Raw genomic sequence first — 27,979 nt, forward strand, 5'->3', positions numbered from 1 at the left:
TGATTGGCCGCTTGCCGCGTGCTCGGTCTTCCCTGGAGTCTGCGCCGGGCGACTCGGCCGGTAGTGGCGATGTCCGGCCGGTCCAAGCGGGAGTCTCGTGGTTCCACCCGCGGGAAGCGCGAGTCCGAGTCGCGGAGCAGCTCGGCTCGTGTCAGACGGGAGCGAGATCGGGAGCGGGAGACCGAGGCTCCCAGCTTCCGGGGCAGTCCGGTGCGCGTGAAGCGGGAGGTCGAGCCGGCGAGCGCGCGCGAGGCCCTGGCGCCTGTGGTCCCGGCGGTGCGGGTGAAGCGGGAGCGCGAGGCCGACGAGGACTCGGAGCCTGAGCGGGAGGTGCGAGGTGCGCGGGGCCGGGCGCGGGTTCCACTTTCGCGTTCTTCTTTTTCTTTTTCCAACCTTCTCTCCCCACGGGGAAGTCACACTCCACTGGCGACCCGACTGCGTTTTAATGAGGATAGTACTAGTCTTGATCAGGATCGTAGCTATAGCATTTCTAACAGTAATAAGAACAGGTAGCTTTCCTTTATCGGATGTCTAATGCGGGCCAGGCGCTGTGCTAATTGTTTTACAGATGTTCCTTCTTTTTAGTTTTTTACAAAATACCTGAGGAATGAGTCCTGCCGTAATTTCTGAGCGGAGAGCCTGAACGCTGTGCACTTGGACCACACTGTCCTGTTATCCAGGGTTGTAGCAGCCAGGAGATATGGATTCTAGTCCTGCCTCTGAGACTGAGTCACGGTGGTTTGGGAAAGTGATTTTCACGTGTCTGTCCCTCTCTAGGTTAACGGAAGGAGTCCTGGAACCCATGACCTTTGAGAGCCCTAATAAGCCAGTGAGTCTGTCAGTTCCCATCCATGACTGTACCCTCTGCCTCTTTCTGCTGGACTCATTCTGCTTCTCTTAGTAATTTCTGGAGACTTCTTGGCCAAGCCATGGTACTCTGTAGTGTGTACGCTCTTTTCCAACTTGTTGATATCTTACCAATCATTAAGTAGGTTTCTATCACTTCTGAAGCTTTTCCGGTTTACCTCAATTACATCTTTTCCTTCTTTGAACTTGGAACTTCTGCTTTGAACATGTTCCTATGTACTTGTTTTCTGGTGAGTTAGCAGGTGAACATATCACAGGGCTACATGTTAGGGGCAGTGTTCATTGGGGGGAGGGTCTTCATTCTCCAGGATTTTATAATTCTGTCTCTGCACCTGGTTGTCTATATAAGATTATACTCTTATGCTAACTCTTAAATTTGTAGTTCAGGGTCCTGCGTTTGACATGTTTTTATATTACGCTCAGGGTCCAGAATAGCACCTTGCTCGTGGAAAGTGCTTGATAAATGTTCTTTGAATAATCTAGTTCATAATTTCAGGGTATTCTTTGATTTCCTTTACTTAAATATTCTGTCAGCCTCACGTTTCCCTTTCTTTGGAAGAGAAATTGTTTCTTAGATATTTTGTATAGTTGTGGTAAGGAGATTGTTTTCTCTGGGACACACTGGGATCCCAGTTGAGGTTACTGCCATTTTTTTCTTTTCCCTTTTATTTTTTTCATGAAATAGATTATAGATACTAAGATGAGCTAAATGTCATGCACGTGTATAGTTTAAAGAAGAGTGTGGCTATGTATCCTTAAATCTACCACTTGTCAAGAATTGTGAAGGGTCTGAGATTTTACCCTTTTTGTACGCTACCAAGTTAGCCTGCCATGGTTTCACGGATGCTGATGGAAGTCATGGAGCTACTGGGCTTGAGACAGCTTATTGCAACAATAACAGTAGCCAGAATATAGCATTGTCACTTCCCTGAGTTAGTTCCCACAGCGCAACACGATGAGAACCCATACACACAGTGGGTGGCCTCACAGGACAAGAACTCTGAGCTTAGAGAACCCAAATCTTCTATAATAGGCTGTGAGCTTGTCTCCCCTTTGCTCTGTAGGGACACACTGTCTCCTACTTCCAAAGCTCTAGAAACAAACTTCACTATACAAACAACTTTGACAAGATAGTCTGGAGGTAGTCCGTGCCTCTGGTCCTAATATGTGCAGAAGTTTGAGAGACCCATGGAGAGTTGCCTCCCGACGCTGTTCAGCTTAAGAAGTGGTACTTAACCAGTACCGTAGAAGCTCCCATAGGCCCCTTCCCAGTTGCATCTGCTTTCCTTGCTTGCTTGGGTAATCACTGAATTTTTTCTAATCATTTCTACTTTTATTATTTTATCATTTATAGTTTTACCTCACATATACATCCCTAAGTAGAACTGTATTTTATTTTGTATTTGTTATAAATGGAATCATACTATATGTTGTCTTTTTTTTTGGTTAGCCATATTGTTGAGGTTTATCCGGGTAGATGTTCATGGCAGCACAGTGTTCTATTGATGATATGCCAAAATGTGTTCCTCCCATTTTTATATGTTGTAGACATTTGGGTTGTTTCCAGTTTGGTCTCTTTCAAATATTGCTGCTATATATATTCTTTAGTAAAGCATTCCTGATGGCACATGTGCAAAAGTTCTCTAGGGTATATAAATAGAAGAGAGATTGCTGGGCCAAACGGTCTGTGTATTTTCAGCTTTGATCTTGCTGTACTATTTTCTCAGAGGTTGTAACAGTTTATACTCCCACCAGCAGTTACATGAGCATTCTCATTGTTCCTCATATTTGCCAACACTTGGAATTGCCTGATTTTATTTTTTCCTCTCCGGTAGGTGTGAAGTGGTATATCATTCATTGTGCAAGGAAATTTGCATGTTCTTGATTACTGGTGAGGTTGAGCATCTTTTCTTTTCCTTTCTTTCTTTCTTTTTTTTTTTTGGCCATGCTGTGAAGCTTGCAGGATCTTAGTTCCCCAACCAGGGACGAACCCCAGCCCCCTGCAGTGGAAGCACAGGGTCCTAACCATTGGATGGCCAGGGAATTCCCAGCATTTTTTCATACGTTTGAGGGCTGCCTTCCTCATTTTCTTTTGGGTTGTCTTTTTTTTTTTTTTTTTTTTTTTTTTTAATCTCTTCACCAGATTTCTTTATGTAACTGCAAGCAGTTCCTTTGTTGGTTATATGTGTTTCAAGTATATTCTCTCAGTTTGTGGCCTGTTCCGTTAAGTGGGCTTTTTTGGTGTTGTCAGGCTACCTGTACAGGAGCTCATCCTGATTAATTTTTCCCATTTCCGTGTTTGTTTGTACTGGTAGTTGACCCTTAGTATGGGTTTCCCATTTTCAGAGCTTTGGATGCTTTTCCTTTCAGCAAAGAATGGCCGCATGGATTCTGAGGATCGGAGGAGCCGCCACTGCCCCTACCTGGATACCATTAACAGGTCGGTAGCACAGGAATGCCTAGGGCAGCAAAAGAACGGTGGAGTCTCTGCAGAAAGTTCTTTGGACCGTACGTTAGAAATACCTTCCCAGGCTTCCCTGGGGGCGCAGTGGTTGAGAGTCCACCTGCCGATGCAGGGGACACGGGTTCGTGCCCCGGTCCGGGAAGATCCCACGTGCTGCGGAGCGGCTGGGCCCGTGAGCCATGGCCGCTGGGCCTGCGCGTCCGGAGCCTGTGCTCCGCAACGGGAGAGACCACAGCAGTGAGAGGCCCACGTACCGCAAAAAAAAAAAAAAAAAAAAAGTTCCAAAACTTTATCTCTTTTAAAGCTTTCTGCCCAGAAAACTGTGCTTCTTGCCTTTTTTTTAATCTTTGCCCTTCAATTTAAAGTGTCAGAGAGCATGTTGTTTTAGGGTGGGCATATGCAGAAAGAGCTTTTAGCTCCTTTTAATTTGTATGAGGAAATAAAGGGAAATGTGGTGTCAATGACAAGAGCAAATTTAAATATTATTGAGCACTGACTGTGTGCTAGGTACTACTCTAGGTGCCTGGGGTTCAGCAGAGGAAAATCAGACAAAAATATATCCTGAAGCAGAGGTGTTTACCCCGTCTTGGTACTCTTTGATCCCAGATGCATTTTAGGATGGTTTTTCATTTATGCCCTAGGGTGGCACTGTCTAAGAGACTTTTTTGCAGCAATGGAATTGCTCTTTAAGGGCTGTCCGTTGTGGTAGGGACAAGCTACTTGTGGATATTGAGCACTTGAAATGTGGCTTGAGGAACTGAATTTTAAATTTTATTTAATTTTAATTATTTTACTTTTAAACACCAATAGCCGTGTGTGGCTAGTGGCCCCTTTAACTGACAGTGCAGCTTTCCTGGGACCATTACCAATTAATTAGAGGTAATGCTTGAGAATGAATCGCCTTGCCACCTGTGAATTCAGTGGAGGTAAATTTTCTTTTATCACTGAACCCGCCCAGTACTCATATACCATTACTTTGCACTTGAATAGATAGATCTGTTTGTCGGTATTCCCCTAAAGTTCTTCAGGCTTCCCATTTATTTTTATGGACAAAAATAAAATTTTCTTTTATGAAAGGGTTTATTCACTCTTTTTATGTCCTTCCTTTAATGTCTTTTAATTTGGAATGCTGTTGGGGCCCTGTTACTTTAGTCCTACCTGTGGCTTTTCCTCCAGAGAAAGTAATGGAAGATTCTCAACTGGTTGTGAATACTCAAAAGAAAGAGGGTCGTTGGTGGAGATACCTTTGCACTGCTTTGGGGCTTGGTGGGTGGCGGTGCTATATTAAATGCCTAAGTAAGGAAGCGTTAATGTTCCCCACGGTTTGTATGTGATTGTTGAACTGTTCTCTGAAGGCGGCTGTGTGACTGCAGAACAGGGAGCCAGGGACACTGCTTCGCTCAGGTGCTCACCTAGGCAACCATCCCTATTAATTGTTTCTGTTTTGTTTTGGTTCTCTTAGGAGTGTGCTGGACTTTGACTTTGAGAAACTGTGTTCCATCTCCCTCTCGCATATCAATGCATATGCCTGTCTGGTGTGTGGCAAGTACTTTCAGGGTAAATAAATGTTTTGCATCACATTTTCAGCACTAGCCACGGTTCTATTCAGGGATTTTTTTTTTTTTTAAGTAAGCTGCTGTTAGGAGTCATGTCTAATAAGCCCTATCTTTGTTCCCAGGAATACTCTTAGAAAATCCACGAGAGGTTCTCTTATTGGTCAGAACCTGAATACATGGGAAAGGGAGAAAGAACTAGCCATATGAGAGACTATGAAGGAAGTATCAGAGACTCTGGGTATTTGAATCTCTGATGTTTTCTATACTTATGTCTTTTTCTGAGAATCCTTTTACTCTAAGGACTTTTACATTCTGTTCTTTTCTGGAAATTTATTATTTCAGTTCATTCAGAGCAAGCAAATGCTTTGTACACAGTATAGTGGAGGATTCAAAAGAATTATAAACTACATTCTTTGCTCTAATAAGGATCTTATAAACTGTCAAGGTTAACATGTAAAACAATCAACAAACTCTCTTAAGACCATAAAGATTACTGCTGGACTGTGTGGCGCTGAGTATAAATAAGGATGATAGGAGTTGAAATATGCAAAGATCATTGTTAGCTGTAGTGTTTGTGTAGAGTTATGGAGGAGGTGGAACCTGTACTCTGTATGCAGGACATAGAGTTTGAATAGGTTAAGGGTGAGGTGCTCTAGAAAGGAGTGGCAACGTGAACAAAAGTATGTAGGTACAGGATTGTCGTGAATGTAGACAGTTGAAAACTCAGGACTAAGTGATGATGGACTGTCACAGATACGTACGTGTGTATGTGCAAATCTGCGTATGCATGTATGTACATTTACTGTATGTAATATATACATGGATATTCCTAGTTTCTAATACATGAAACTAGCTCATATACATAAACACATGCATATATACACACACACAGACACACACACACGCACAAATACACCCACACATATTTTCTACGTTCATGTATATGAAATTAGTTCCCTTATGTCTTGTGCCATCTAGGGAATAAAGATAACGCGCTATTCTTTCTTGCTAATTTTCGTGATGAGAGGAGTTCAAGTGGGAGATTCCTTTCGTGGATGGCGTAGTACTTGGTTTTTGCTGATACTAGCATGTTCTGGTACAAAATAATGAAGGGACAATTACCCCTCATCTGTGTGCTATGGAGTCTGCCCTCCTCTCATAGCCTCTCACTCTTCCCTACAGGCCGGGGTTTGAAGTCTCATGCCTACATTCACAGTGTCCAGTTTAGTCACCACGTCTTCCTCAACCTCCACACCCTCAAGTTTTACTGCCTCCCAGACAACTATGAGATCATCGATTCCTCGCTGGAGGATATCACGGTGCGTGTCCAAGAGGGTTGCTTTGGAACTAGTTATCCTGGGAGCCACCCGAGGGCTCCTGAGGATCTGCCCCACCCAAGGTCAGGGAAGAGTCTCAGTCCCTTGGGCTTCGAGGGGCTCCTTTCGCCTTGGGAGGAACCAGGGAAACAGAGCAAGGAGGTCACCATCCATAATTTTGGCCCGTGGTCTACAGCCTAGCTCTCATTTCTGCTTTTAATGTTGAGGGTTAGGACTGAAGAAATACTGCTACTTTTCAATTAGGGTGAAAGCATTTTTGTGAAATAAATTATCCTTCCATATTTTGGAGTAGGGATGTGAATTGGGCCTGCTGTAGGACAGTGGATGCCAAGAGGTATACCAGCTTCCGGCTACTTTTGACATGATGCTGCCAGAATGGCCAACATGTCCATCTGTGGGCTCTGGTTTGTGACCTGTGCCAAGAGTCACTGCACTTAAGTGGGGAGTATGGAAAGTCCTCTTGGGCTTTGATTACTGTTGGAACTGTTGATTATTGCTTTCCTTTTCAGCAGTGGCTGCATGTTCAATAGAGTTGAATGCTCTATTTGTTAAGGAAAGCTTGGTTTTCAGAGTATTTGAAACACTACTTACTCCACTTCCATAAGTTTTATAACAGTCTATTAAAGTTGAAGTTAAAGTGGTTAAGGACAGTATTTACAGATGGAGAAACTGAAAGGAATTCAAGCTTTCAAAGTGAGTGAGTGGCGACCTCTGACCAGTGTGTGACATGATGACCCTCATAGGTCTAGGACAGGGAAGGTTCTGATCCTGCCCCTCCAGCCACAGGGAGTCCTGAGATCTGTCCTGCACAGATAGGAGGTGACACTCCTGTTCCTGCACCGGGCCCATGCGCTGGCTCTGTGTGAGGTCCCACCTGGGACACAGACTCCTGCCTCCTGCAGACTTGAGTGTCCTGCAGCTTCTCCCTGTTGTTTGTCATGGGTTTGCCTGGACCTGCGGTCTGAGGACAGGCCTGGGATTCAGTGACTTTGGGTTAAACACAGAGATCACCTTCTAGATGAGCAACGTGGAGCCGGGCCCATTCCATGTTACCTCAGTCCTTTGACCTACTGTCGGGAGCCCTTTGTGTGGGTGGTGAGACGTTCACGACCAAAGTATCTTTTCTTTTGGCAGAAATTGCTGTTGCGGATATATCTTGTGAACTCTGTAGACTGCCCTAAAACAGCCTAGGATTTTCTTTTGCTTTGCAGTATGTGTTGAAGCCCACTTTCACAAAGCAGCAGATCGCTAACTTGGACAAGCAAGCCAAGTTGTCCCGGGCATATGATGGCACCACTTACCTGCCTGGTATCGTGGGCCTGAATAACATAAAGGCCAACGACTATGCCAATGCCGTCCTTCAGGTAGGTTGGAGGTGGGAGCCATGAGGGAGGGGGTAACCCGGCAACACTGTGAAGCTTGGCTGAGAAACAGCTGCCTTCTGGTGGAGTGCAGTCAGGTGGTCCTCACACCCGGAGTCTTGCCAAGGACTCTTCTTGGGTGTTTGTTCTGCACCAAGCAGGACATTCCTGTCTGCTTGAGGGGCTGCCAGCACATGGTGGGCCTGTTCCAGCCTCTGGAGCTTCCAGGGAATGGGGGGGTGGAGCTTCGTGGGGCCTGCAGTACCAAGTAAGAGACACGTGAGCTAGATGATGCTTTTTCTTTTCATGGTGCAGATGTTCATTGTGTTGGCTCTGTGATGTCTCTGTCCTGCCCCTGTGCTGAAGTCCTGCAGTGGGAAAGGCAGAAAGCCAAAGTTGTCCTGTTTGCAATTGTTTTGCTTTTTAAAAAAATTACACAAGTAATATGCGCATATTGTAGAAAAAGTAGAAAACGTTGCTAAGCATAAGAAAATAAATAATCATCCTACTTCACTCAAAAAAAATTGGTTAAAAAAAACTATAAACAAGCACTTGTGTAGGGGGCAGATATAGAAAGTATAAAATAAAAGCTTCATTCCTTTCCCTAGTACTCTGTCCTGGGGTAGTTAGCAGTATAGAGAGACCTCCAGAACTTTATTCTAAACACATGTACACAAATGCATTATATCCTGTCATGTGGCAATATTATGGTTTATTTTGTTATTTCCCAATTGATACATAAAGTTTCACTTGTCTCACATTTTTATTTCTGTTACCAGTGTTGCAGTGAGTATTCTTCTATATATATATAGTCTTGCACTTCTTGTGACAGTTACATTTTGTTATATTTCTTTTCTAGACTTGAAAAATACTTGTATTTTTTATCTATAAAGTAATGTAGTATGTATATGTATCTTTGTATGTATTTTAACTTAAAAGCATATTATGAAATCAATAAATGTTCTTGTGCAGCATCCTTAATGTTTACATGTCAGTCCATTTTGTTGAATTTAATTTATTTAACCTTCTCTTCTTGTATTAATGCACCTTGGGCCTAGATTCTAGGCTGTAGGGGGTTTGTAGCAATTTACAAACCCACCAGCAACACAAAAGGGTGTTTTTCTTTTTTTTTTTTAATTGAAGTATAGTTGATTTACAGTGTTGTGTTAGTTTCTGGTATACAGCAAAGTGATTCGGTTATGCATACACATATATATATTCTTTTTCATACTCTTTTCCATCATGGTTTATTACAGGATATTGAATATAGTTCCCTGTGCTCTACAGTAGGACCTTGTTTATCTATTTTATATGTAGTGGTTTGTATCTGCTAATCCCAAACTCCTAATTTATCCCCTCCCCCACCCTTTTCCCTTTGGTAACCATAAGTGTTCTATGTCAGTGAGTCTGTTTCTGTTTCATGGATAAGTTCATTTGTGTCATGTTTTAGATTCCACATGTAAGTGATATCATACGGTATTTGTCTTTCTCTTTCCGGCTTAGTATGATAATCTTTAGGTCCATCCATGTTTCTGTAAAAGGCATTATCTCATTCTTTTTGTGGCTGAGTAACATTCCAGAGTGTGTGTGTGTGTGTGTGTGTGTGTGTGTGTGTGTGTGTGTGTGTGTGTGTGTGTGTGTGTGTGTGTGTGTGTGTGTCACATCTTCTTTATCCATTCATCTGTTGATGGACATTTAGCTTGTTTCCATGTCTTGGCTGTTGTAAATAGTGCTTCTATGAATATTGGGGTACATGTGTTTTTTCGAATTATAGTTATCTCCGGATATATGCTTAGGAGTGGGATTGCTGCATCATACAGTAGCTCTGTTTTTAGCTTTTTAAGGAACCGCCATACTGTTCTCCATAGTGACTGCACCAATTTACATTCCTACCGACGGTGTAGGAAGGTTCCCAAAAGGGTGTTCTTCATCTTGCATTGTCACTGTTACCATTGAAAAAAACTTTTCCCATTTTTTTTTAATGAATTTTATTTATTGATTTTTGGCTGCATTGGGTCTTGGTTGCTGTGTGCGGACTTTCTCTAGTTGCGGCGAGCGGGGGCTACTCTTCGTTGTGGTGCGTGGGCTTCTCATTGTGGTGGCTTCTCTTGTTGCAGAGCACGGGCTCTAGGCGTGCGGGCTTCAGTAGTTGTGGTGCGCGGGTTTCAGTAGTTGTGGCACGCGGGCCCAGTAGTTGTGGTCTCCTTCCCAGTTTCATAACTCACACTAATAAGCATTTGTTTTTCTTGAACTAACATCACAGCTTACCCTTCCCCTCCCCATATCCTCAAGTCCATTCTCTAGTAGGTCTGTGTCTTTAGTGGCAGGTCTTTATCTTTTTGCTTAATGAGATAAAATTAATTCTTGTTCTCTTAAACCTTTTAACTATTTTCCATCATAACAGAGTACATTCATTTTTATATACAATTGTATCGTTTTGTTTTGTTTTCTTTTTTTTTTTGGCCGTGCCACACAACATGCAGGATCTTAGTTTCCCAACCAGGGATCAAACCTGTGCCCCCTGCAGTGGAAGTGCAGAGTCTTAACCACTGGACCAGGGAAGTCCCTGTATCATTTTATTACCACATTTGGGGAAGACACCGGGTTTTACTAAGATGTTTTTCATTTTGTTTTAATGTACAGTTGAGAGATGGGGGAACTGTGGTCTCCAGATAGTTCTCTCTGCCCCAGCCAAATACATGGTGAAGAAAGAGTATCTGGGTTTCTAGCCTTCAGTTCCTGTGAATCCAAACATAGTCATAGGTCTAATTAGAGTAAACAAAGGAAATTTTTAATTAAGTTGGTCAGCAGATAGGGATTTGAATACCTTTTTTTTTTTTTTTGGGTACGCGGGCCTCTCACTGTTGTAGCCTCTCCCGTTGCGGAGCACAGGCTCCAGACGCGCAAGCTCAGCGGCCATGGCTCACGGGCCCAGCCGCTCCGCGGCATGTGGGATCTTCCCGGACCAGGGCACTAACCCGTGTTCCCTGCATCGGCAGGCGGACTCTCAACCACTGCGCCACCAGGGAAGCCCGAATACCTTTATTTTAAAACTCCTTTGTTATACCCACGTTAGCAGAGTGTCTGCAGAACTGAACTTTCTATAAAACTCACTATAAAGGATGTTTCTCTAATGTGAACTCGGGGGGGGGATTCTCTGGTAGTGCATTTGCTTCTGATTCTTTAAGGCATCACAGGCACAGTTCTATTAGAAGAACTTTAGGTGGTCGAGCTTGGCTCCCAGGGGTCCTGAAGAAAGGCTGTGGATTAATTGGAGTGTTTGTCTGATTTCCAGGCTCTGTCTAACGTTCCTCCTCTCCGAAACTACTTCCTGGAAGAAGACAATTATAAGAACATCAAGCGTCCTCCTGGGGATATCATGTTCTTGTTGGTCCAGCGTTTTGGAGAGCTGATGAGAAAGCTCTGGAACCCTCGAAATTTCAAGGCACATGTCTCTCCCCATGAGATGCTTCAAGCTGTCGTCCTTTGCAGCAAGAAGACTTTTCAGATCACCAAGCAAGGTAAGGAAGGAGTAATTCATGTTTTCTGACTTTAGGGCAACACAACTAGTTTGATGAACACATTTACTTCCACTTTGCTGTGAACCTTACAGTAGCCGGAGCGAGTGTCCAGTGCATAGTGTGGTTAGGTTCTTCACTCTTCCTTCCTCAGCGTGCCCTGCCCAGAGTCCCGAGCGATTTCAGCTGGATAGAAAGTCTGTCTGCTTTGGTGAACTAAACTCTACGACTCAGGAAAACCAGGAGGCTGGGAAAGGCACCAACCCTTATTAAGCTCCTGCCACTTTTGGTTCTCATTTTGCCATGTTGCAGACTAGAATATTTTATTTTGAGTATTTTTATCTCTCTAAACTCAATTAGTTATTGCCACATGAGTATCTCTTAATACCTGTATCTGATATGATATTCTCTAGCATCCAGGTCAGTTGATTCACCGTTCACTCATGGTGCTAGTAGGTTTTAATGCTACCAGGATAAGAAACACAGTTTTTTCTTCCAGGAGCTCCTATTCTAGTGGGGAAAATAGTTATGTAGAAAGATGATTACAGGATGTTAAGTGCTGTGATAGAGGAAGCACAACATGCTATGAGAGAGAGCACAGAGTAAGGACGCCCGTCGAGCACATGGGAGGTGGGCTGGGGGTCAAGAGTGAAGGAAGAGACACCTAAGTTTTAGGTAGTGGGGAGACAGGGTGGGGTTGGGCATTCCAGGTAGAGAGGACACCGGACAGGAGCATGGAGCTGCCTGGTGCAGAGAGAAGACTGCATGTGGCTGGACCCTTGGATCCAATGATGAGAGCCGAGGTGGACCAGGTGTTGGGTTTATATGCCACTATAAGGAGGCTGGATTACATCCTGGTAACAGTGGGGAGTCCGTGAACACTTTTAAGTAAAGATATGCCTTCACGTTTTTGTTTTGAGAACATTCTGGCTGAGGAGTGACTTAGAAGGGAAGTTCAGTAATGGCTTTTTACATTTTTATTTAAATTTAATTTTTTTTTTTTTTTTTTTTTAATATTTGGCCATGCCTCATGGCTTGCGGGAGCTCAGTTACCCGACCAGGGATTGAACCTGGGCCTCAGCAGTGAAAGCGTCAAGTCCTAACCACTAGACCAGCAGTCCGCAACCTTTTTGGCACCAGGGAAGGTTTCATGGAAGACAGTTTGTCCCCGGGCCGGGGGTGGGAGGGTGGTGGGGGAGGGTTCAGGCTGTACTGGGAGCGATGGGGAGCGGCAGATGAAGCTTCCCTCGCTCGCCCGCCGCTCACCTCCTGCCATGCGGCCTGGTTCCGGACAGCGGTCCTCGGCCCAGGGGTTGGGGACCCCTGCACTAGACTACCGGGGAACTCCCAGTGATGGCTCTTGATGGGTGATGAGACTCGGGTTTGAAATAGAGGTGATAATCGAAGATTTTGGTTGAACCAGAGACCAAGGGGGAGAGTAAAGATCAGAAGACCGAGAGTTTGTCCTTCAGGAGCGCCAGCGTGTAGTGGCCAGGTAGAGGAGGATGCCCAGGGGATGGGATGGCGTGGCCGGAGAGGAAGGAGAAACAGAAATGCCAGCCTGCCCGTGGTTTGGACTATCGTACTGTCTCCCAGCTTTGACATACCATCTTTCTTTCTTTTCCAGGGGATGGAGTTGACTTTCTCTCCTGGTTTTTGAATGCTCTACACTCAGCTCTGGGGGGCACAAAGAAGAAAAAAAAGAGTAAGTCATGTTATTTTGTGAAAGGGAGCACTTTTTTGTTTTGTTGCTTCTTTTAAAAAACACTTTGCAGCTTCCCATCCTTTTCTTCTTACCTGTTTATCTTTTTGTGTTAGGGTAGTGTCTCTGTATATATGGGCTAAATCTTGTTCCTGAATGGTTTCCTCTCCATTTTTCTTTATTAGAATATGGTTATATCTAATGGCATTTTAAATAAGTGGAAATGGGTATATAATTGTGCTCTAGAAGTCCTGACCCAGTTTCAAGCTTGGGGGCTGGGCAGCATGCTGTAGACATGCTAGTGGTGCCAGAGTGAGGGCTTGGTGGGCGGATTGCCTGGCTTGTAATGAAACAAACTAAAAGCTCGTGCCTCGCCCTGAGCATGTACTTGGCGAGATGAGGCTGGCCGCTCTGTTCATTTTCAGACCTTGAGTCCCTGTGTTTCTTAGCATCCAGGTTGGCTTAGCAGTAGCTAGACATTTTTCATGAATGCCAAAAATAACTCTTAGCTTAGAGACCGCTGAACCAGGTGAATAATTTTGGAGACCAAATGCGGTTTTCTTCTTTCTGTGTTCTGATGGTGTTGGTTTCTTCATGTGGGATTGTGGCCTCGTTCTTTTTCTGTCACATAGCCCTGCCACCTCTTCAGGTATCTTCAGCCTGTGCGCCCCATCTCTCTTGGGAAGAAGATAGACATAAAATAATTATTTACACAAATACTTACAAAGGTATAATTTAGTGGTATATGTTACAAAGGTTCTTCTGTGCTTAGTGAGAGCTTTGGGTCTTATGCTGGAAGATGCTTGTTTATTTCAGAAATTTAGGAGTTAGGACTGTATTTTGGAAATGCTTTCCAAACTGACAGAATTTGCATTTTGATTTCTGTTTGTACAGCTATTGTGACTGATGTTTTCCAGGGGTCCATGAGGATCTTCACTAAAAAGCTTCCTCATCCTGATTTGGTGAGTGGCTTGAACCGAGTATTGGACCGATTTATATCGCCTGAGGGGATTTAGGGTTGACAGATGCTTAGATAAGCTGGTACAGCCTTTTGCTCCAGGAAGAGGTTCTACAGTACACCTGCCAAGTGGCACTTCCCCTAGGTTCCTGTTGCACCAGCGTGCTTAAGTTTGGGAGGTAGTGGTTGGATAGAACAGTTGACCTTTGAACAACACAGGTTTGAACTGCACTGGTTCACTTGTACATGGATTTTTTTTAATACATAAAACTACTACGTTTACGTTTAGCAGTTGGTTGAATCCGAGGATGCAGAGTCTGTGGATATGGCGTGCCAACTATAGGACTTGAGCATCCGTGGATTTTGGTATCCAAGGCAGCTCCTGGAACCAACCATAGCTACCGAGGGATGACTGATTTCAGTGTTCTGGCCACTGGGGGGTGCTGGCGTGTTTTTTCCAGAAAGCTCAGATAAGCTTTCTAGATCATCTAAAAACTTTTAAAAGAGTCTGGTATTTAAATAAAATCTCTCTGAAGATGGAAGCACGGTTTTTGCATTAATCTAAACAGGTACAACTGCATGTGAAACTGCCCAGTCTCTTGGGCACCCCTCTTGGTTCACTTCAATATTAAATGAGGTAAATGTAACAGAAACATCGTTTCTTTCCATCTGTGGTGTTCTCCACTCCGCTCACACTCCCTCCCTCCTTTTGCTTCTCCCTCATTGCTAGCCAGCAGAAGAAAAAGAGCAGCTGCTCCACAATGACGAGTACCAAGAGACGATGGTGGAGTCCACGTTTATGTACCTGACGCTGGACCTTCCTACTGCCCCCCTCTACAAGGATGAGAAGGAGCAGCTCATTATCCCCCAGGTGCCGCTCTTCAACATCTTGGCCAAGTTCAACGGCATCACTGAGAAGGTAGGCCATTAACACACCTGCCCTGCTGATACCTCATTCTCTCTCTTGACATTTTTCTTTTTATACTCGGAAATTGCCACGTGTATGTAATGCGTTTATTTTAAAGTATATTGTGTTTATTGAGCCTCCCAGACTTCCTGATGTTTCACCCCCAACTCTTAACTTGAGTTACAGTGCCTCTGGGTAGTATGGAGAAAGGAAGTGGGTATTTAGGATAGTAGGAACTCACAAAAGTACGAAAAACTCCCGCCTTTTAAAAAACATGACATCAGTATTAAAGTGGAAAAAAAACAGAATTAAGATACAAATACAATGAAACAATTTATTCTTGTTCTACCATTGCTCTGCATCAAGTTAAAGGTTTCCTTTTATCTGCTGAGTTAACCGTCTTGGTTTAATTCCCTTCTTCATCCTAGACAAATTTAATCCTTTTTGATTCTTTTAAACTTTTTAACTTTGGTTCTTTTTTTTTAACTTGATGCCTCATTCCAGACCCTTTCTGCTCTCTTTTTTAGCTAAGGTTCAGTGGTTTTCAGATAGTAAATGTCCATTTCTCCCCCCTACCCCCATCCCCTTCTGTCACTCTCTCTCACACATGCACACGCACACGCACACGCATAGAGATAGGTAACCTAAAATATCTAGCCTGTTTCTTAGGCTCATTTTATTTTGGGGAGGCAAAAGACCTTGGGGCTCATCTAGTTCAGTTTATTTTATTTGGTTTTGGTTTATATTGGTTTTAAATGACAGAGCTGGGGATTTTTTCATCTGACTTTTTCAGCTATGCCACATGGTCCTTATTATTACTGTTTGTTCAAATTTAAGTAATATTAAGATTCCCGTGGACCCTCAGTATTGATTTAAATTTATTGTTATTATAATATTACTTAAATTAGTATAAACATCAATGTTGGTGTAAGCTTTTTATACCTACAGCTTTTAAGCACGTATTAAATTATAACAAACTTTTATACAAACAAAACTTTGAAACCAATAAAATTGGTTAATAGGGCTCCTGTAATGCGAGTTTAGCTAAAACCTTGCTGTGTGAATATGGTACTGATGTCCAGGGTGAAATCCTTCCCCTCAGTATTTTCTCATAAATTCCAGAGAAACCTTTTCAAGTTAGGCTGTGACATCATTTAGGTGTTAAATCTGTCTATCCTTCACGACTCTGAGATAATTAAAAATAGTGCTTCTTGATGTCAACGTGTTCATAGACACAGATGTGGGCAGTGAAATCGCTTGGCATTTACTTGATTAAAAATTTTTCTTTGCTTTTAGCACAGTATTTTATTTCAGTCACGCAGAGATGAGTTACTTCATATCACCAAAAAGACATTTTTTCCAATAGTGCTTATACCCTTAGATGATCAGAAATTTACTTAAGAGAAGGCGTGGCTGTGGTATGTGTGCCAGAGCTGGAAAGTTTTTATTTCTCCAGCGCTGTGAGGTTACTCATCATGTGGCAAGGGAACTTAGTTTTTTAAAAAGTAGCAGTTCTATGGAGATACAATTCTCAGTACCATATAATTAAGCTATTTAAAGTTTACAGTTCAGTGGTTTTTTCCTACATTCACAGATCTTTGCAACCACCACCAGAGTCAGCTTTGGAACATTTTCATCATCGATGTTTTTTATCGCCCTTTAGTTGTCATTCCAACCCTCTTGTCTCCCCCAGCCCCAGACAACTGCTAATCTACTTTCTGCCTCTGTAGATTTGCCTCTTCTGGACATTTCATATAATATGTGGTCTTTTGTGATGTGCTTCTTTCACTTAGTATAAAGCGTTTTCAGGGTTCGTTCACGTGGTAGCATCTATCAGTACTTCATTCCTTTTTGCAGCCAGATAATATCCCATTGTATGAATACACCACGTTTTGTTTATTCATTCATCAGCTGATGGACATTTGGAGTTGTTTTCACCTTTCTGCTGTTATGAATAACGCTACTATAAATACCAGTCTACAAGTTTTTGTGTGGACATGTTTTCACTTCTCTTGGGTGGGTATTGGGGAGTGGCATTGCTGAGTCATATGGTAACTCTTAAGGTTAGCCATTTGAAGAACTGCCAGACTGTCTTCCAAAGTGGCTGCACTATGTTATATTCCTACCCCCAGTGTATGAGTGTTCCAGTTTCTCTACATCTTCACCAATGTTTGTTATTGTTCATCTTCTAGATTATAGGCATCCTAGTACGTGTGAAGTGGTATCTCATTATGGTTTGGATTTGTATTTCCCTGATGGCTAATGATGTTAACCATTTTTTCATGTGCTCATTGGACATTTGCTTATCATCTTTGGAGAAATGTTTATTTAGATCCTTTGTGCATTTTAAAAATTAGGTTATTTATCTATTTATTATTATTGAGTTGTAAGAATTCTGTATATAATCTAGATACCAGTCCCTTATCAAATGTATGATTTGCAAATATTTTCTCCCATTCTGTGGCTTGCATTTTCACCCTCTTGATAGTATCATTTGAGGCATAAAAGTTTTAATTTTGTTGAAATACTGTCTAGTTTTTCTTTTATAGTGTGTGCTTTTGTTGTCATATGTAAGAATCCATTGTTAAATCCCAGGTCATGAAGATTTACTCTTGTGTTTTCATCTAAGACTTTTGTAGTTTTAGCTCTTACATTTCAGGCCTTTAATTCATTTTAAGGAAAGTTTAGTATATGGTATAAAGTACAAGGTCCAACTTTATTCTTTTGCATATGACTGACCGTCTAGTTGTCCTAGTACTATTTGTTGAAAAGACTATTCTTTTCGCATTGAATGGTCTTGGCACCCTTGTTGAAAAATCATTTGACCATAGACACATGGGTTTATTTCCGGACTCTCAATTTTATTCCATTGACGTATATGTTAAGACCACAGTCTTGGTTATTACGGCTTTGTAGTTAGTTTTGAAATCAGAAACTGTGAATCCTCTGACTTTGTTCTTTTTCAAGATAGTTCTGGCTGTTTTGGGTTCCTTGCAATTCCTTGCACATTCAAATTTGAGGATCAGCTTGTGGATTTCTACAAAGAAGCTAGCTGGTATTCTGACAGGGATTGTGTTGAATCTGTAGATTAGTTTGGCAATTATTGCCATCTTAATGATAGAAGTCTTCTGATGCATAAACATGGGATGTTTATTTATTTATTTATCTTTAATTTCTTTCAACAATGTTTTATAGTTTTCAGAGTATGTTTTGAACTTCTTTTAAGTTTATTCCTAAATATTTTATTCTTTTTAATGCCATTATAAATGGAGTTGTCTTCTTAAGTTTAGTTTTGGATTGTTAATTGCATGTGTGTAGAAATGCAGTTGATTTTTGTATATTGATTTTGTAGCCTGCAACCTTGCTGGACTTTTAAAGTGGATTTCTTAGGATTTTCCACATACAAGATCATGTTATCTGCAAACAGAGATAGTTTTATTTCTTCCTTTCCGATCTGGATGCTTCTTATTTACTTATTTACGTTTTATTGCCTGATTGCTCTGGCTGGAACCTCTAGTACAGTGTTGAATAGAAGTGGTAAATGCAGACATCCTTATGTCGTACCTGATCTTAAGGGAGCGCATCCAGGCTTTCACCAGTAAGTATGATGTTAGCTGTGGATTTTTCATAGATACCCTTTATCAGGTTGAGGAAGTTCTTTCTATCTGTAGTTTATTGAGTGTTTTTCTCATGATAAGGCGTTGGATTTTGTCAAATGCTTTTTTGTGTCTAATGAGATGATTGTATGGTTTTCGGTTATTCCTATTTATTGCCTTATTTATTTTATTAATATGAAATGGTACATTACATTAATTGATTTTTGGATGTTAAGCTACCTTTGTATTCCTGGATAAACCATACTTGGTCTTGTATAGTTGGTGTATAATTCTTTGTTGTTGTTTATGTTGGAATTGGTTTGCTAGTATTTTGTTGAGGATTTTGGCGTCCATATTCATAGAAATATTGATCTGTTGTTGTCTTTTCTTGTGATGTGACACTCCAGAGAGTGATGGTCTCATTGGTATTTCCTCTCTGATTATGATTAGTCTTTCATTCCTATCTCTTAGTTTTTTTTTTTTTTAATTTATTTATTTTTGGCTGCATTGGGTCTTCGTTGCTGTGCGTGGCCTTTCCCTAGTTGTGGAGAGCGGGGGCCACTCTTTGTTGCGTTGCGCGGGCTTCTCATTGCGGTGGCTTCTCGTATTGCGGAGCACGGGCTCTAGAGCGCAGACTCAGTAGTTGTGGCGCACGGGTCTAGTCGCTCCGCGGCATGTGGGATCTTCCTGGACCAGGGCTCGAACCCGTGTCCCCTGCATTGGCAGGTGGACTCTCAACCACTGCGCCACCAGGGAAGCCCCTATCTCTTAGTTTTTACTGTACTACATTGTGTTTGTGTTAAGGAAAAGTAAATATATGTTCACTAGCTTTTAAGCCTCTTGGGCTGAGGAGAATGTCCTGGGCCCCCACCACTCCATCCCCTCAAACGTGCTGAGTGAGGCCTCAGTAAGTGTTGCCCGACAGATTGCACTTGACCCACCAGTCTCGGGGCCTTTGAGGAGGAAGGAACGTGGGATGTCAGTTGACAGCTCTGCTGGAAAACCCTCAGTGATGAGGGGCTCCTCGCTGCCTCCTAAGTGCCTGTTCACGGTGCATGCATCTAGTGGTCAGGAAGCTCTTCTTTATTTTGAATTAAGTGAGACTCTCATGGTTTTTAAATTCTGAGCTTTTAACAAATCCTCTTTTTTACTTGACATTTTTGTTTTCCTTATAGAAAGGAATATCCATACTGTGGTTGGAGTTCAACAGTATGATTGTGTGCTGGCTGAAATGCAGCCCACAGTTGAGGTATTTTAGCCGTAGCTAAACAGCTGTTCCTCAGCCTTGTAGGTGGTTTCTGGTATCAGGTGTCTTCTGAATTCTACATGTAAGGCAAAATTATATTAACCCAAAACAAGCCAAAACAAAACTCATGTCCCTGCTCTAATTTGATAATTTTCTTTTCTCTCTCTAGGAATATAAGACTTACAAGGAGAACTTTCTGAAGCGCTTCCAGCTCACCAAGCTGCCTCCATATTTAATCTTTTGTATTAAGAGATTCACTAAGAACAACTTCTTTGTGGAGAAGAATCCGACTATTGTCAACTTCCCTATTACGTGAGTGTTGCCCTCCTTCACTTCCTCTTAGGGGGCATGAGCTTGAATTTCTTTTTATATCTTTGTGCCACTCTTAGTTTTGGACTGTCTTAGTTGGAGATTGCAAGGCACCTACCTACACTACATAAGTTAAGGGTGTTTATTGGAAGGATAGAGATATTTCAGGGGCCTCAAAGGTGGATGTTTCCCTGCAGGCAGTTCCTCTTTTATCTTCTCTCCTGTTGCTTGCTGGGAATTGTAGTCTTTCAGTAAAGGGAAAAACGGTTGGTAAAAGTAGGGTAGGACAGGTAGGATTCTCCTGGCTTTGAAGATAATCCTGAGCAGTTAGTCTGTCCATCTGTTTTCTGGTCATTGCATCTTGTATGCTGTAGTTAAGGATGGACAGTGGGGATGACTCTAGATTTGTCTTGCTTTCTTGGGGCCCTACTACCTTATTTCTTCCCTAGAGGATAAAGTCTGAAATGTGTTCAGTTTCTCCCTTATTGATGAGGAAGTTATACATTTTGATGTATAGTCTTATTTTTAATTGACCATGCAGTTGTCTTTTTGCAAACATTTATGAGTGTTCTAATGGGAAATTTGGAGGAGTTGCAGAAGGCTCCTGCAAGACCCTTTTGGAGGTAGACAGTTGGTTTCCAGTTCTCAAGAGACATGGTTTTTCACACTCTGAAGGTGATCTTTCTGAGAACACGGAGAAGCCTGGTGGCAGGGCTGGCAGGAAGAAATGTGGGTCTGTGTGTGGGCGTTTAGATAAGGTAAGAGTGGCGCCCTAAGGTGGTTCCTTACTGAGAACGATTTGGATGGATGGATGATAGGATTACCGTGCTGTAATAGCTCAGGAGTGTGGTGTTTTTAAACCTTAGAAAGTAGCTGGGAGCTATAAGGGGCAAATGTTCATCTTCTTCTCTTGTCTTTCTACCTCCATTGCCTCCATTTTCCAGATGCCCAGACTGCTCCAGGACTGCCAGTGTTCTCCTTTGAAAATAGTACTGGTTATTTTTTTTTTTAAATAAATTTATTTTATTTATTTATTTATTTTTGGCTGCATTGGGTCTTCGTTGCTGCGCGCAGGCTTTCTCCAGTTGCAGCGAGCAGGGGCTACTCTTCTTTGCCATCTCAGGCTTCTCATTGCGGTGGCTTCTCTTGTTGTGGAGCATGGGCTCTAGGCGCGCACGCTTCATTAGTTCTGGCGCTTGGGCTTAGTTGCTCCGTGGCATGTGGAATCTTCCCGGACCAGGGATCGAACCTGTGTCCCCTGCATTGGCAGGTGGATTCTTAACCATTGCTCCACCAGCGAAGTCCCAGTACCAATTCTTAATTCTGTGTAGTGTTTAAGAGGGTAGCAACTCAAATTAAAGAAGTCAGAGTTCTGTGCTGTCCTAGCCATGTGGCCTTGGGCAGGTCACTTGCATATTCTCTCCTGGATTAAATGAGAAGCTTGGACTAGATGAGCCCTAGGGGTCCTTCCAGGTGTAACATTTTATTGTTTCTGGTTCCATCATCACCAGGACTCTGAGAACAGTGGGGGTTGAGGAGAGAAAACCTTTGTAGTTAGGATTACAGGAGAACTTCTTTTTCTCTTTTCACACACTTTTCATCCTGTTCTTCTCTAGTATCGTGTTTGTGTGACAAGTAGAATGAAATCGGGGGACATGAAGGCCATCTCTCTGCCAACTTGTGTAGGACCACAGAGGGGCTTTCCTTGAAAGTCTGTGTATCAGGGTTTTAGTTCAGAACTGGGCTTCTGTGAATTGCCACAGTCACCAGTTTGTTCCTGGAAGGAAGGAGCGCCCTTGACTCCAGGGCAGCTCCAGAGGAAGGACTATGTGTTGGTGGTAGTTCCTGCCCAGTCACCGCAGAAATTTCCTTACTCTGGCAGTTTCTTTTATATTGGACCTGTAGTATGTTTATTTTACCGCCAGTTGCATTTGGATTTTTGGTAACTGTGACTTCAGTAGTTTGTCTTTCAGAAAGCTTTAGAGAAGTTGAGAAAAAGGTTACTTCTCAACCAGTCAGCCTTTTAGAGAACATCAAACTGGGTGACTGATTCTGGAAACCTGTACTTTAATTACTTTGTGCACTGTCATTACTTTTAGACTAATATGGTTCTAGGTTAGCCAAGGTCCCCGCTTCTTGAAGAGGACCCTTACCAGACCTAATTCTTCTCCTGTGTTTTCTTCATAACACATCTTCTTTTTACCAGAGATTGATCAGACTTTCAGGGATTAGGGACCCTCTACTCATTTGGAGATAGGTTTGCTGGAGCACAGGTTTCAAGTTTCACTTCCAGCTAGTTAGGTGGTCTCAAAATTGGACTGTTCTGATTGGCGGATGAGTACGGTTTGCTCCGTTGACTGTTTTCTAAAACAAAATGATTTAACATGTATTTATTTCCTTTTGTCACTTCAACAGTTTCGTTTCTGTCATGGAAACTTGAGTATAAATACTTCTGAAGATTTCTCTAGGACTCATTCAGAGAAATCTGAACAGCTGTTGTTAAAGCTGAGAAGACCATACAAGAAGTCAGTTTTTGGCAGCCGGGAGGCATTTCTAGAGCTCACATGGGTTTCCTCGGACTCATATCTAAATTTTCTTTTACCAGTGACTGTTTAGGGAATTCCGTGGTGGTCCAGTGGTTAGGACTCAGCGCTTTCACTGCCGGGGCCCGGGTTTGACCCCTGGTGGGGGAGCCAGCATCCCGCAAGCTGCGTGGCCAAAACAAAACAAAACACCCGACAAAAAGCAACAACGACTCTTTGATCTGTATGGGACACTGTCAGTCTGTAGAAATAAATAGCTATCATGAACACATAGAAAGTTACATAATATAGTTAGAACAAAGTTGTTTATTAATACATGGTTTGCATTGAAAACTTTTTGTATTTTTGGAGAGATAATATATTCACAGTCTAAAATTCAAAAGGAGATACATATCTGGAAGTGACCACTGGATGTGACCGCTATTAGCATTTATTGTAAATCCTTCCAGAGATGATATTACTGTGTTTTGTGTTTTCATTGGTAGCACATCAGACAGTTCTACAGAGATTAGAAATAGGATATAATCTCTCTTATTCTATATTGTATTTAAATTTTTATAAATATTTGTAGGCTACAGAAGGTTATATTTTTCCTGAAAATAGTGTAGTTAGCATTCTCTTAATATTCATGTTAACTGTCGATCTACTTCCCTATTTAGCTATTCGAAAGATCTTAGTAATTGTCATCGTAGTCTTCACAGTAAACATTTATTATAGCTCTTGACTTCGTAATAACTGGTGTACATGTATATACTTCAACTGACAGAATTCAACAAATAAAACACAAAAGCAGGTTTTATTCTAAGTACATCAAGAATGCTTCTCTATATTTTAAAAAATGAATGTTCAGGTATTAAAAATAAATTTTATATTTCTAAGTCCCAGTTGAAGGAACCTAGTCAGTAGTTTCTTTTGGCAACCAGAACTGAGAAATTTGGAAGCTGTGGGGTAGCCAGTGTGGGTTCCATAAAGGAAAGAAAGCTGGGTGGGGAAAGAGTAAAGCTGATGTCAAAGCAGAAAAGAGGGCAGGTAGCTCTCGGATCTTGCTGCCTCTCCAGTGCTTGGTTTCAGCTGCATTTCCTAGTCTGAAACCCTTGAATAAATACCCGTTTTGTGCTTAAGCTACCGAGGGTGGATTTTTGTTACTTGTAACCTTTTGCTTATTTAACTAAAAGAAAAACCAATAAAGAAGCAAGGTTCCAGAAGATCAAAGAAAAAAATGAGTCGGATTGATCTGCCTGGTTTGCCATATTGAAATTGTTACAGTGATTATATCCAGTGGCAACCCACATGATCATGTGATCAGACTTTCGTAGCCTAAGGCCAGAGACCAGGTGTCCCCTTGACACTGCCGCTGCAGCTGATTCCCAGATAGGGCAGAGGGTGGGGCGGTTACACGTGTTCTCATCTCAGGGGAGAAGGTGGCACTCACTCTCACGGAGGAGCCCTAGGTTATGTCACCTGCTCTGAGGTGGCAGAGCCCTGATTCCAGATCAGATCTGAGTGACTCCAGGCCCTGCACTTTTGACTGCTAGGCATGCTTTTGTTTTAGATTTTTAAAAAATTTTGTTATTTATTGATTGGTTTATTTGTTTATTTTGGCTGCACCGAGTCTTAATTGCGGCACATGGGATCTTTGTTGCGGCATGCGAGCTCTTAGCTGCAGCATGCATGCAGGATCTAGCTCCCCAACCAGGGATCGAACCTGGGCCCCCTGCATTGGGAGTGTGGAGTCTTACCCACTGGACCGCCAGAGAAGTCCCTAAGCATGCTTTTATTTTTTACTTTTTATTTATTTATTTTTTTAACATCTTTATTGGAGTATAGTTGCTTTACAGTGGTGTGTTAGTTTCTGCCTTACAACAAAGTGAATGAGCTATACGCATACGTATATCCACATATCTCCTCCCTCTTGCATCTCCCTCCCACCCTCCCTATCCCACCCTTCTAGGTGGTCACAAAGCACTGAGCTGATCTCCCTGTCCTGAGCATGCTTTTAAAGTGTGCTTTTCCCATAGAGCCAGTCTTTCCAGCTTGACTCATTTTTATGGCAGATTATATGAATTTCCACAAACCTGGGCTCCCATGGCTCTTCAAGCCCACCTAGATCCAGGGTCCTGAAATAGGGTTCCAGAGCTTCATGGTGCATTTGGGTAAGACAGTTAACCTCTACAGGGCTAACCTAGTAGGCTTTGTCTGATCCTCACTTTATTGTCATCATCCTCAGAAATGTGGACCTGAGAGAGTACTTGTCTGAAGAAGTACAGGCGGTGCACAAGAACACCACCTACGACCTCATCGCCAACATTGTACACGACGGCAAGCCCTCTGAGGGCTCCTACCGGATTCACGTGCTCCATCATGTGAGTGGGGCTGACTTCTCATGGTGGCAGTGGCGGGAGCAGGTGGTGTTCCTTTGGCATTTCAGAGGGCGCTCCTTTCAGTTTGCTCTTTCTTATCCTTGACTTTGGGATTCTGCAAGTAATGGAGCTGACAGTGGTCAGTTTAAGGCAACGGTTCTCAATTTTGCCTGCACGTGGCACTCCCCTGTGGGCAGATTTTAGACTCCTGACACCTGGGCCACCCCAGGCCAGTTACGCAAGAACAACATAATTTGTGCCTGTTGGTTTTCAACTGGGCAGAGGCCAGGAATGCTGCTAAATATCTTACAGTGCACAGGCTGCCTGCGCAGCAAAGAATTTTCTGGCGCAAAGTGTCAGTTAAGACTGCATTAGATTATCTGGAGGTGGGAACCAGGCATCATGATGTTTTAAAGTTCCCAGGAGATTTCCAGTGTGCAGCCAAGATTGAGAAGCACTGTCCTAGACTAGAGCCTTACCACCTAAAGTGGAATCCTTGGACCAGCAGCACTGACATCATATAAGAACTTGTTACAAATCGCAGAATCTCAGACCCCTCCCACACTTCCTGAATCACAGTCTACATGTTAACAAGACCCTCTGATTGGTATGAAAGTTTACAAAGCACTGGTGTGTAGGTTCCCTTTCAGCTAAAAAAATTTTGTGAATTTGCTGAAAATGGCTGAAATGTGCTTAAGATATATTTGGTATCACACAGATTACTAACACAGATTGTTCTAATTTGATTAGTCTTCTGGGGCCGTGGATTTAATAATAACTAGCTCTGTCTATCAAGCGCTTTCCTGTGTGCTAGACAGTATGCCACGTGCTCATGGATGTTCATCTCGTTTATATCCTTAAAACACACTTTGAAGACAGGTGTTAATACCGTCTTTTTACGAGTGAGGGACGTAGGCTCAGAGTTTGAATAATTTATCTGAAGTCAGTAGAATTGGGATTTGAACCTAGATATTTGGTTTTACCAGAAATAGGGACTTGATTATGTGATCCTGAGCTTTTGTTGTGTTTCCTGTTCTGAACTACTGGAATATCCAGAATATCTGGAGTGTATCTGTCTTTGGCATTTCTTAGAAGTTGGGATGGGTGAGGCTGGTGAGCTTCCAGAAGTGCTTCTGCCATAATCCAGAAACCTCTTTTCCCCCTTGTTTATGGAAGCATGAAGTAAGGTAGATTTTGCTGTATTTGCAGCACTGTTGTTTTAGGCCAAAGGAAACAGGTTAGTATGGTGGACAGTGTCCACCAAGGACACTTTTTCTTGACTAACTTGCCGTGTCCTCTGGGACGGGGGTGGGAGTGTCCACTTTTGGTTAACACTGCACCTCCCGAGTCAGTGTGTCTATTGCGTCACTTCTGAGCAGCAGGGAGACATCTTAGGTGAGGAGTAGAGGGCTTCCTCTTCTCTCTCTCTATTGTCCTTAAAAGGCGTACAGTGTTTGAGACTCCTTCAAGGAGTCCTCAGCAGGAATTGAGTTTGCCAAGATGAACACCCAAAAAGTCTTCAAATTGAATGATGCCCAGCAGAGGCCATGCACCCTTTTACATACAGCTCTTGCTGGGTGATGGTCTAGTGACTATTCTGACTTTTCTAGCCTTCAGCTGTGATCCCTTCCCTCTTATACCCTTTCAGTTTCAGAGAGCAGACTAACCCAGCCCTTGGTACTCTCTGCAGGGGACAGGCAAATGGTATGAATTACAAGACCTCCAGGTGACTGACATCCTTCCCCAGATGATCACGCTGTCGGAGGCTTACATTCAGGTGGGTTGGCCGCAGACTCCACGAGCACGGAGGAGATGGAGTGTGGGTCCAGTGCGGGCAGTGATGTGGGCAAAGGCACGGAATGGGATTGAGTCAGGTTGGGTGCCTTTTGACGTGCACCGGGGAGTGTGGTGGGACCAGATTGTATGGCCCTTAAAGCCCAGGAGTGATCTTCAGGGAAGAGAAGGGTGGAGAAGCATGGAAGAGTGACGAGTGAGCAAGGAGGTTCTGCTTACAGTGAGCCAGGTTAGTTTCGCGAGTGTGTGGTCTGGTTTCAAGGAGGAAGAGCCCAGAGCCATCCGGGCCGCCAGCTAGGAGTTGTCTCTGAAGCTTCCCCAGTCCCCCAGGCAAAGTCAGCGCTCTTCGTGACCCCACCGCACCGTCTGCTGTCTTCGTGGAGCACCAGCTGGACTAGTTTAACTGTCCTCTCCACTGGGTTGGGAGGTCATGGAGTAGGGTGTCTCTGTCTTCTGTTTCTAACTGTCCTAGCACCTGCAGAGAAGGAGGACTGACGCTAAGAAGATGCTACAGCTTTGTAAAAAAGGAGGGAGACGCTGCTCGTTCCAGAGCTAACTCTTTCCTTGGTGACTCTTGTCTCACGTTGCAGGTCTGCCTATGAGTCACTTTTTAGAAAAGGAGTTTGGAACGGGAAGAGAAGGATGGGTAGAAAAGTGACAGCTGAGTGAAGGAATTTTCTGAAACATTATGAGTTAGTTTCAGGGGACTTAGCAAATACGCAAGTGGGGTGATAGTTTGTCCATTGCCTAGCGCAGATTTAGGTACTTGATAAATAAATATTTGTGGATTGAATGCCAGCTCCTAAATATCTATTATATTCATTTCTTACAGATTTGGAAGAGGCGAGATAATGATGAAACCAACCAGCAGGGGGCTTGAAGGAGGCATCTAGAGCTTTGCTCCCAGGGGGCTTTGGCTGAAGATGGAAATACGAATACTGAGCACAGGCTGATGGCCCAGCCCCTGAGCCAGCCCAGGTTTTATGTGTCCTGGTTCACACTAGAGCATCCCGGTCCTTCTGCCTGGGATGGCTCTGTGCTGTCACTCAGCTGGTCTTTGATCAATTTATTGTAGATGGATGCTCCTTTCTCCTTCCTGTCTATCTCCCTTCTAGAAGGCCAGGACTCTTTTACAGATGTATGTAATTTATTTCTGAATAGCTGGGAGTAGCTGAAGGACAAGATAGTTTTCTTCTAAGCATCAAAGCCTCAAGATGATAGGAATTAGAGCTTGAAACCAGTAACACCCTTCTTCCATCATAGGTAGATAATTTTCCTGTAGTTCTCTTCATTTCTTTGTGTTTTGGGATGGATTAAATATTTTCCTGTTTTTAAACCAGCCTCTTGTTTCATATCCTTCCCTTAGGCTTCTGCCTAAGGGGAGGATTTAAAAAAAAAAAATCCTCGCAAACTGTCTACCCTATAGTCTGTTATCTGGTGGACATCATGCTTGTCTCTTCC

General features: G+C 42.9%; 1 protein-coding gene across 1 annotated transcript; it reads left to right on the forward strand.

The window, feature by feature from the left end:
• Positions 1–69: 69 nt before the first annotated feature.
• USP39 (ubiquitin specific peptidase 39) lies at positions 70–27,854 on the forward strand (the record flags this gene model as incomplete). Its single annotated transcript, XM_079720598.1, has 13 exons — positions 70–337; positions 3,238–3,307; positions 4,794–4,888; positions 6,070–6,206; positions 7,436–7,588; positions 10,881–11,106; positions 12,731–12,808; positions 13,700–13,767; positions 14,494–14,682; positions 19,682–19,824; positions 24,592–24,727; positions 26,415–26,501; positions 27,351–27,854. The coding sequence occupies 13 exons, from the start codon at positions 70–72 to the stop codon at positions 27,396–27,398; spliced, it is 1,698 nt and encodes a 565-aa protein (XP_079576724.1). The 3' UTR covers positions 27,399–27,854.
• Positions 27,855–27,979: the final 125 nt, after the last annotated feature.

This window comes from Hyperoodon ampullatus (genome assembly GCF_949752795.1).
Source record: "Hyperoodon ampullatus genome assembly, chromosome: 15".
Lineage (NCBI taxonomy): Eukaryota > Metazoa > Chordata > Mammalia > Artiodactyla > Ziphiidae > Hyperoodon > Hyperoodon ampullatus.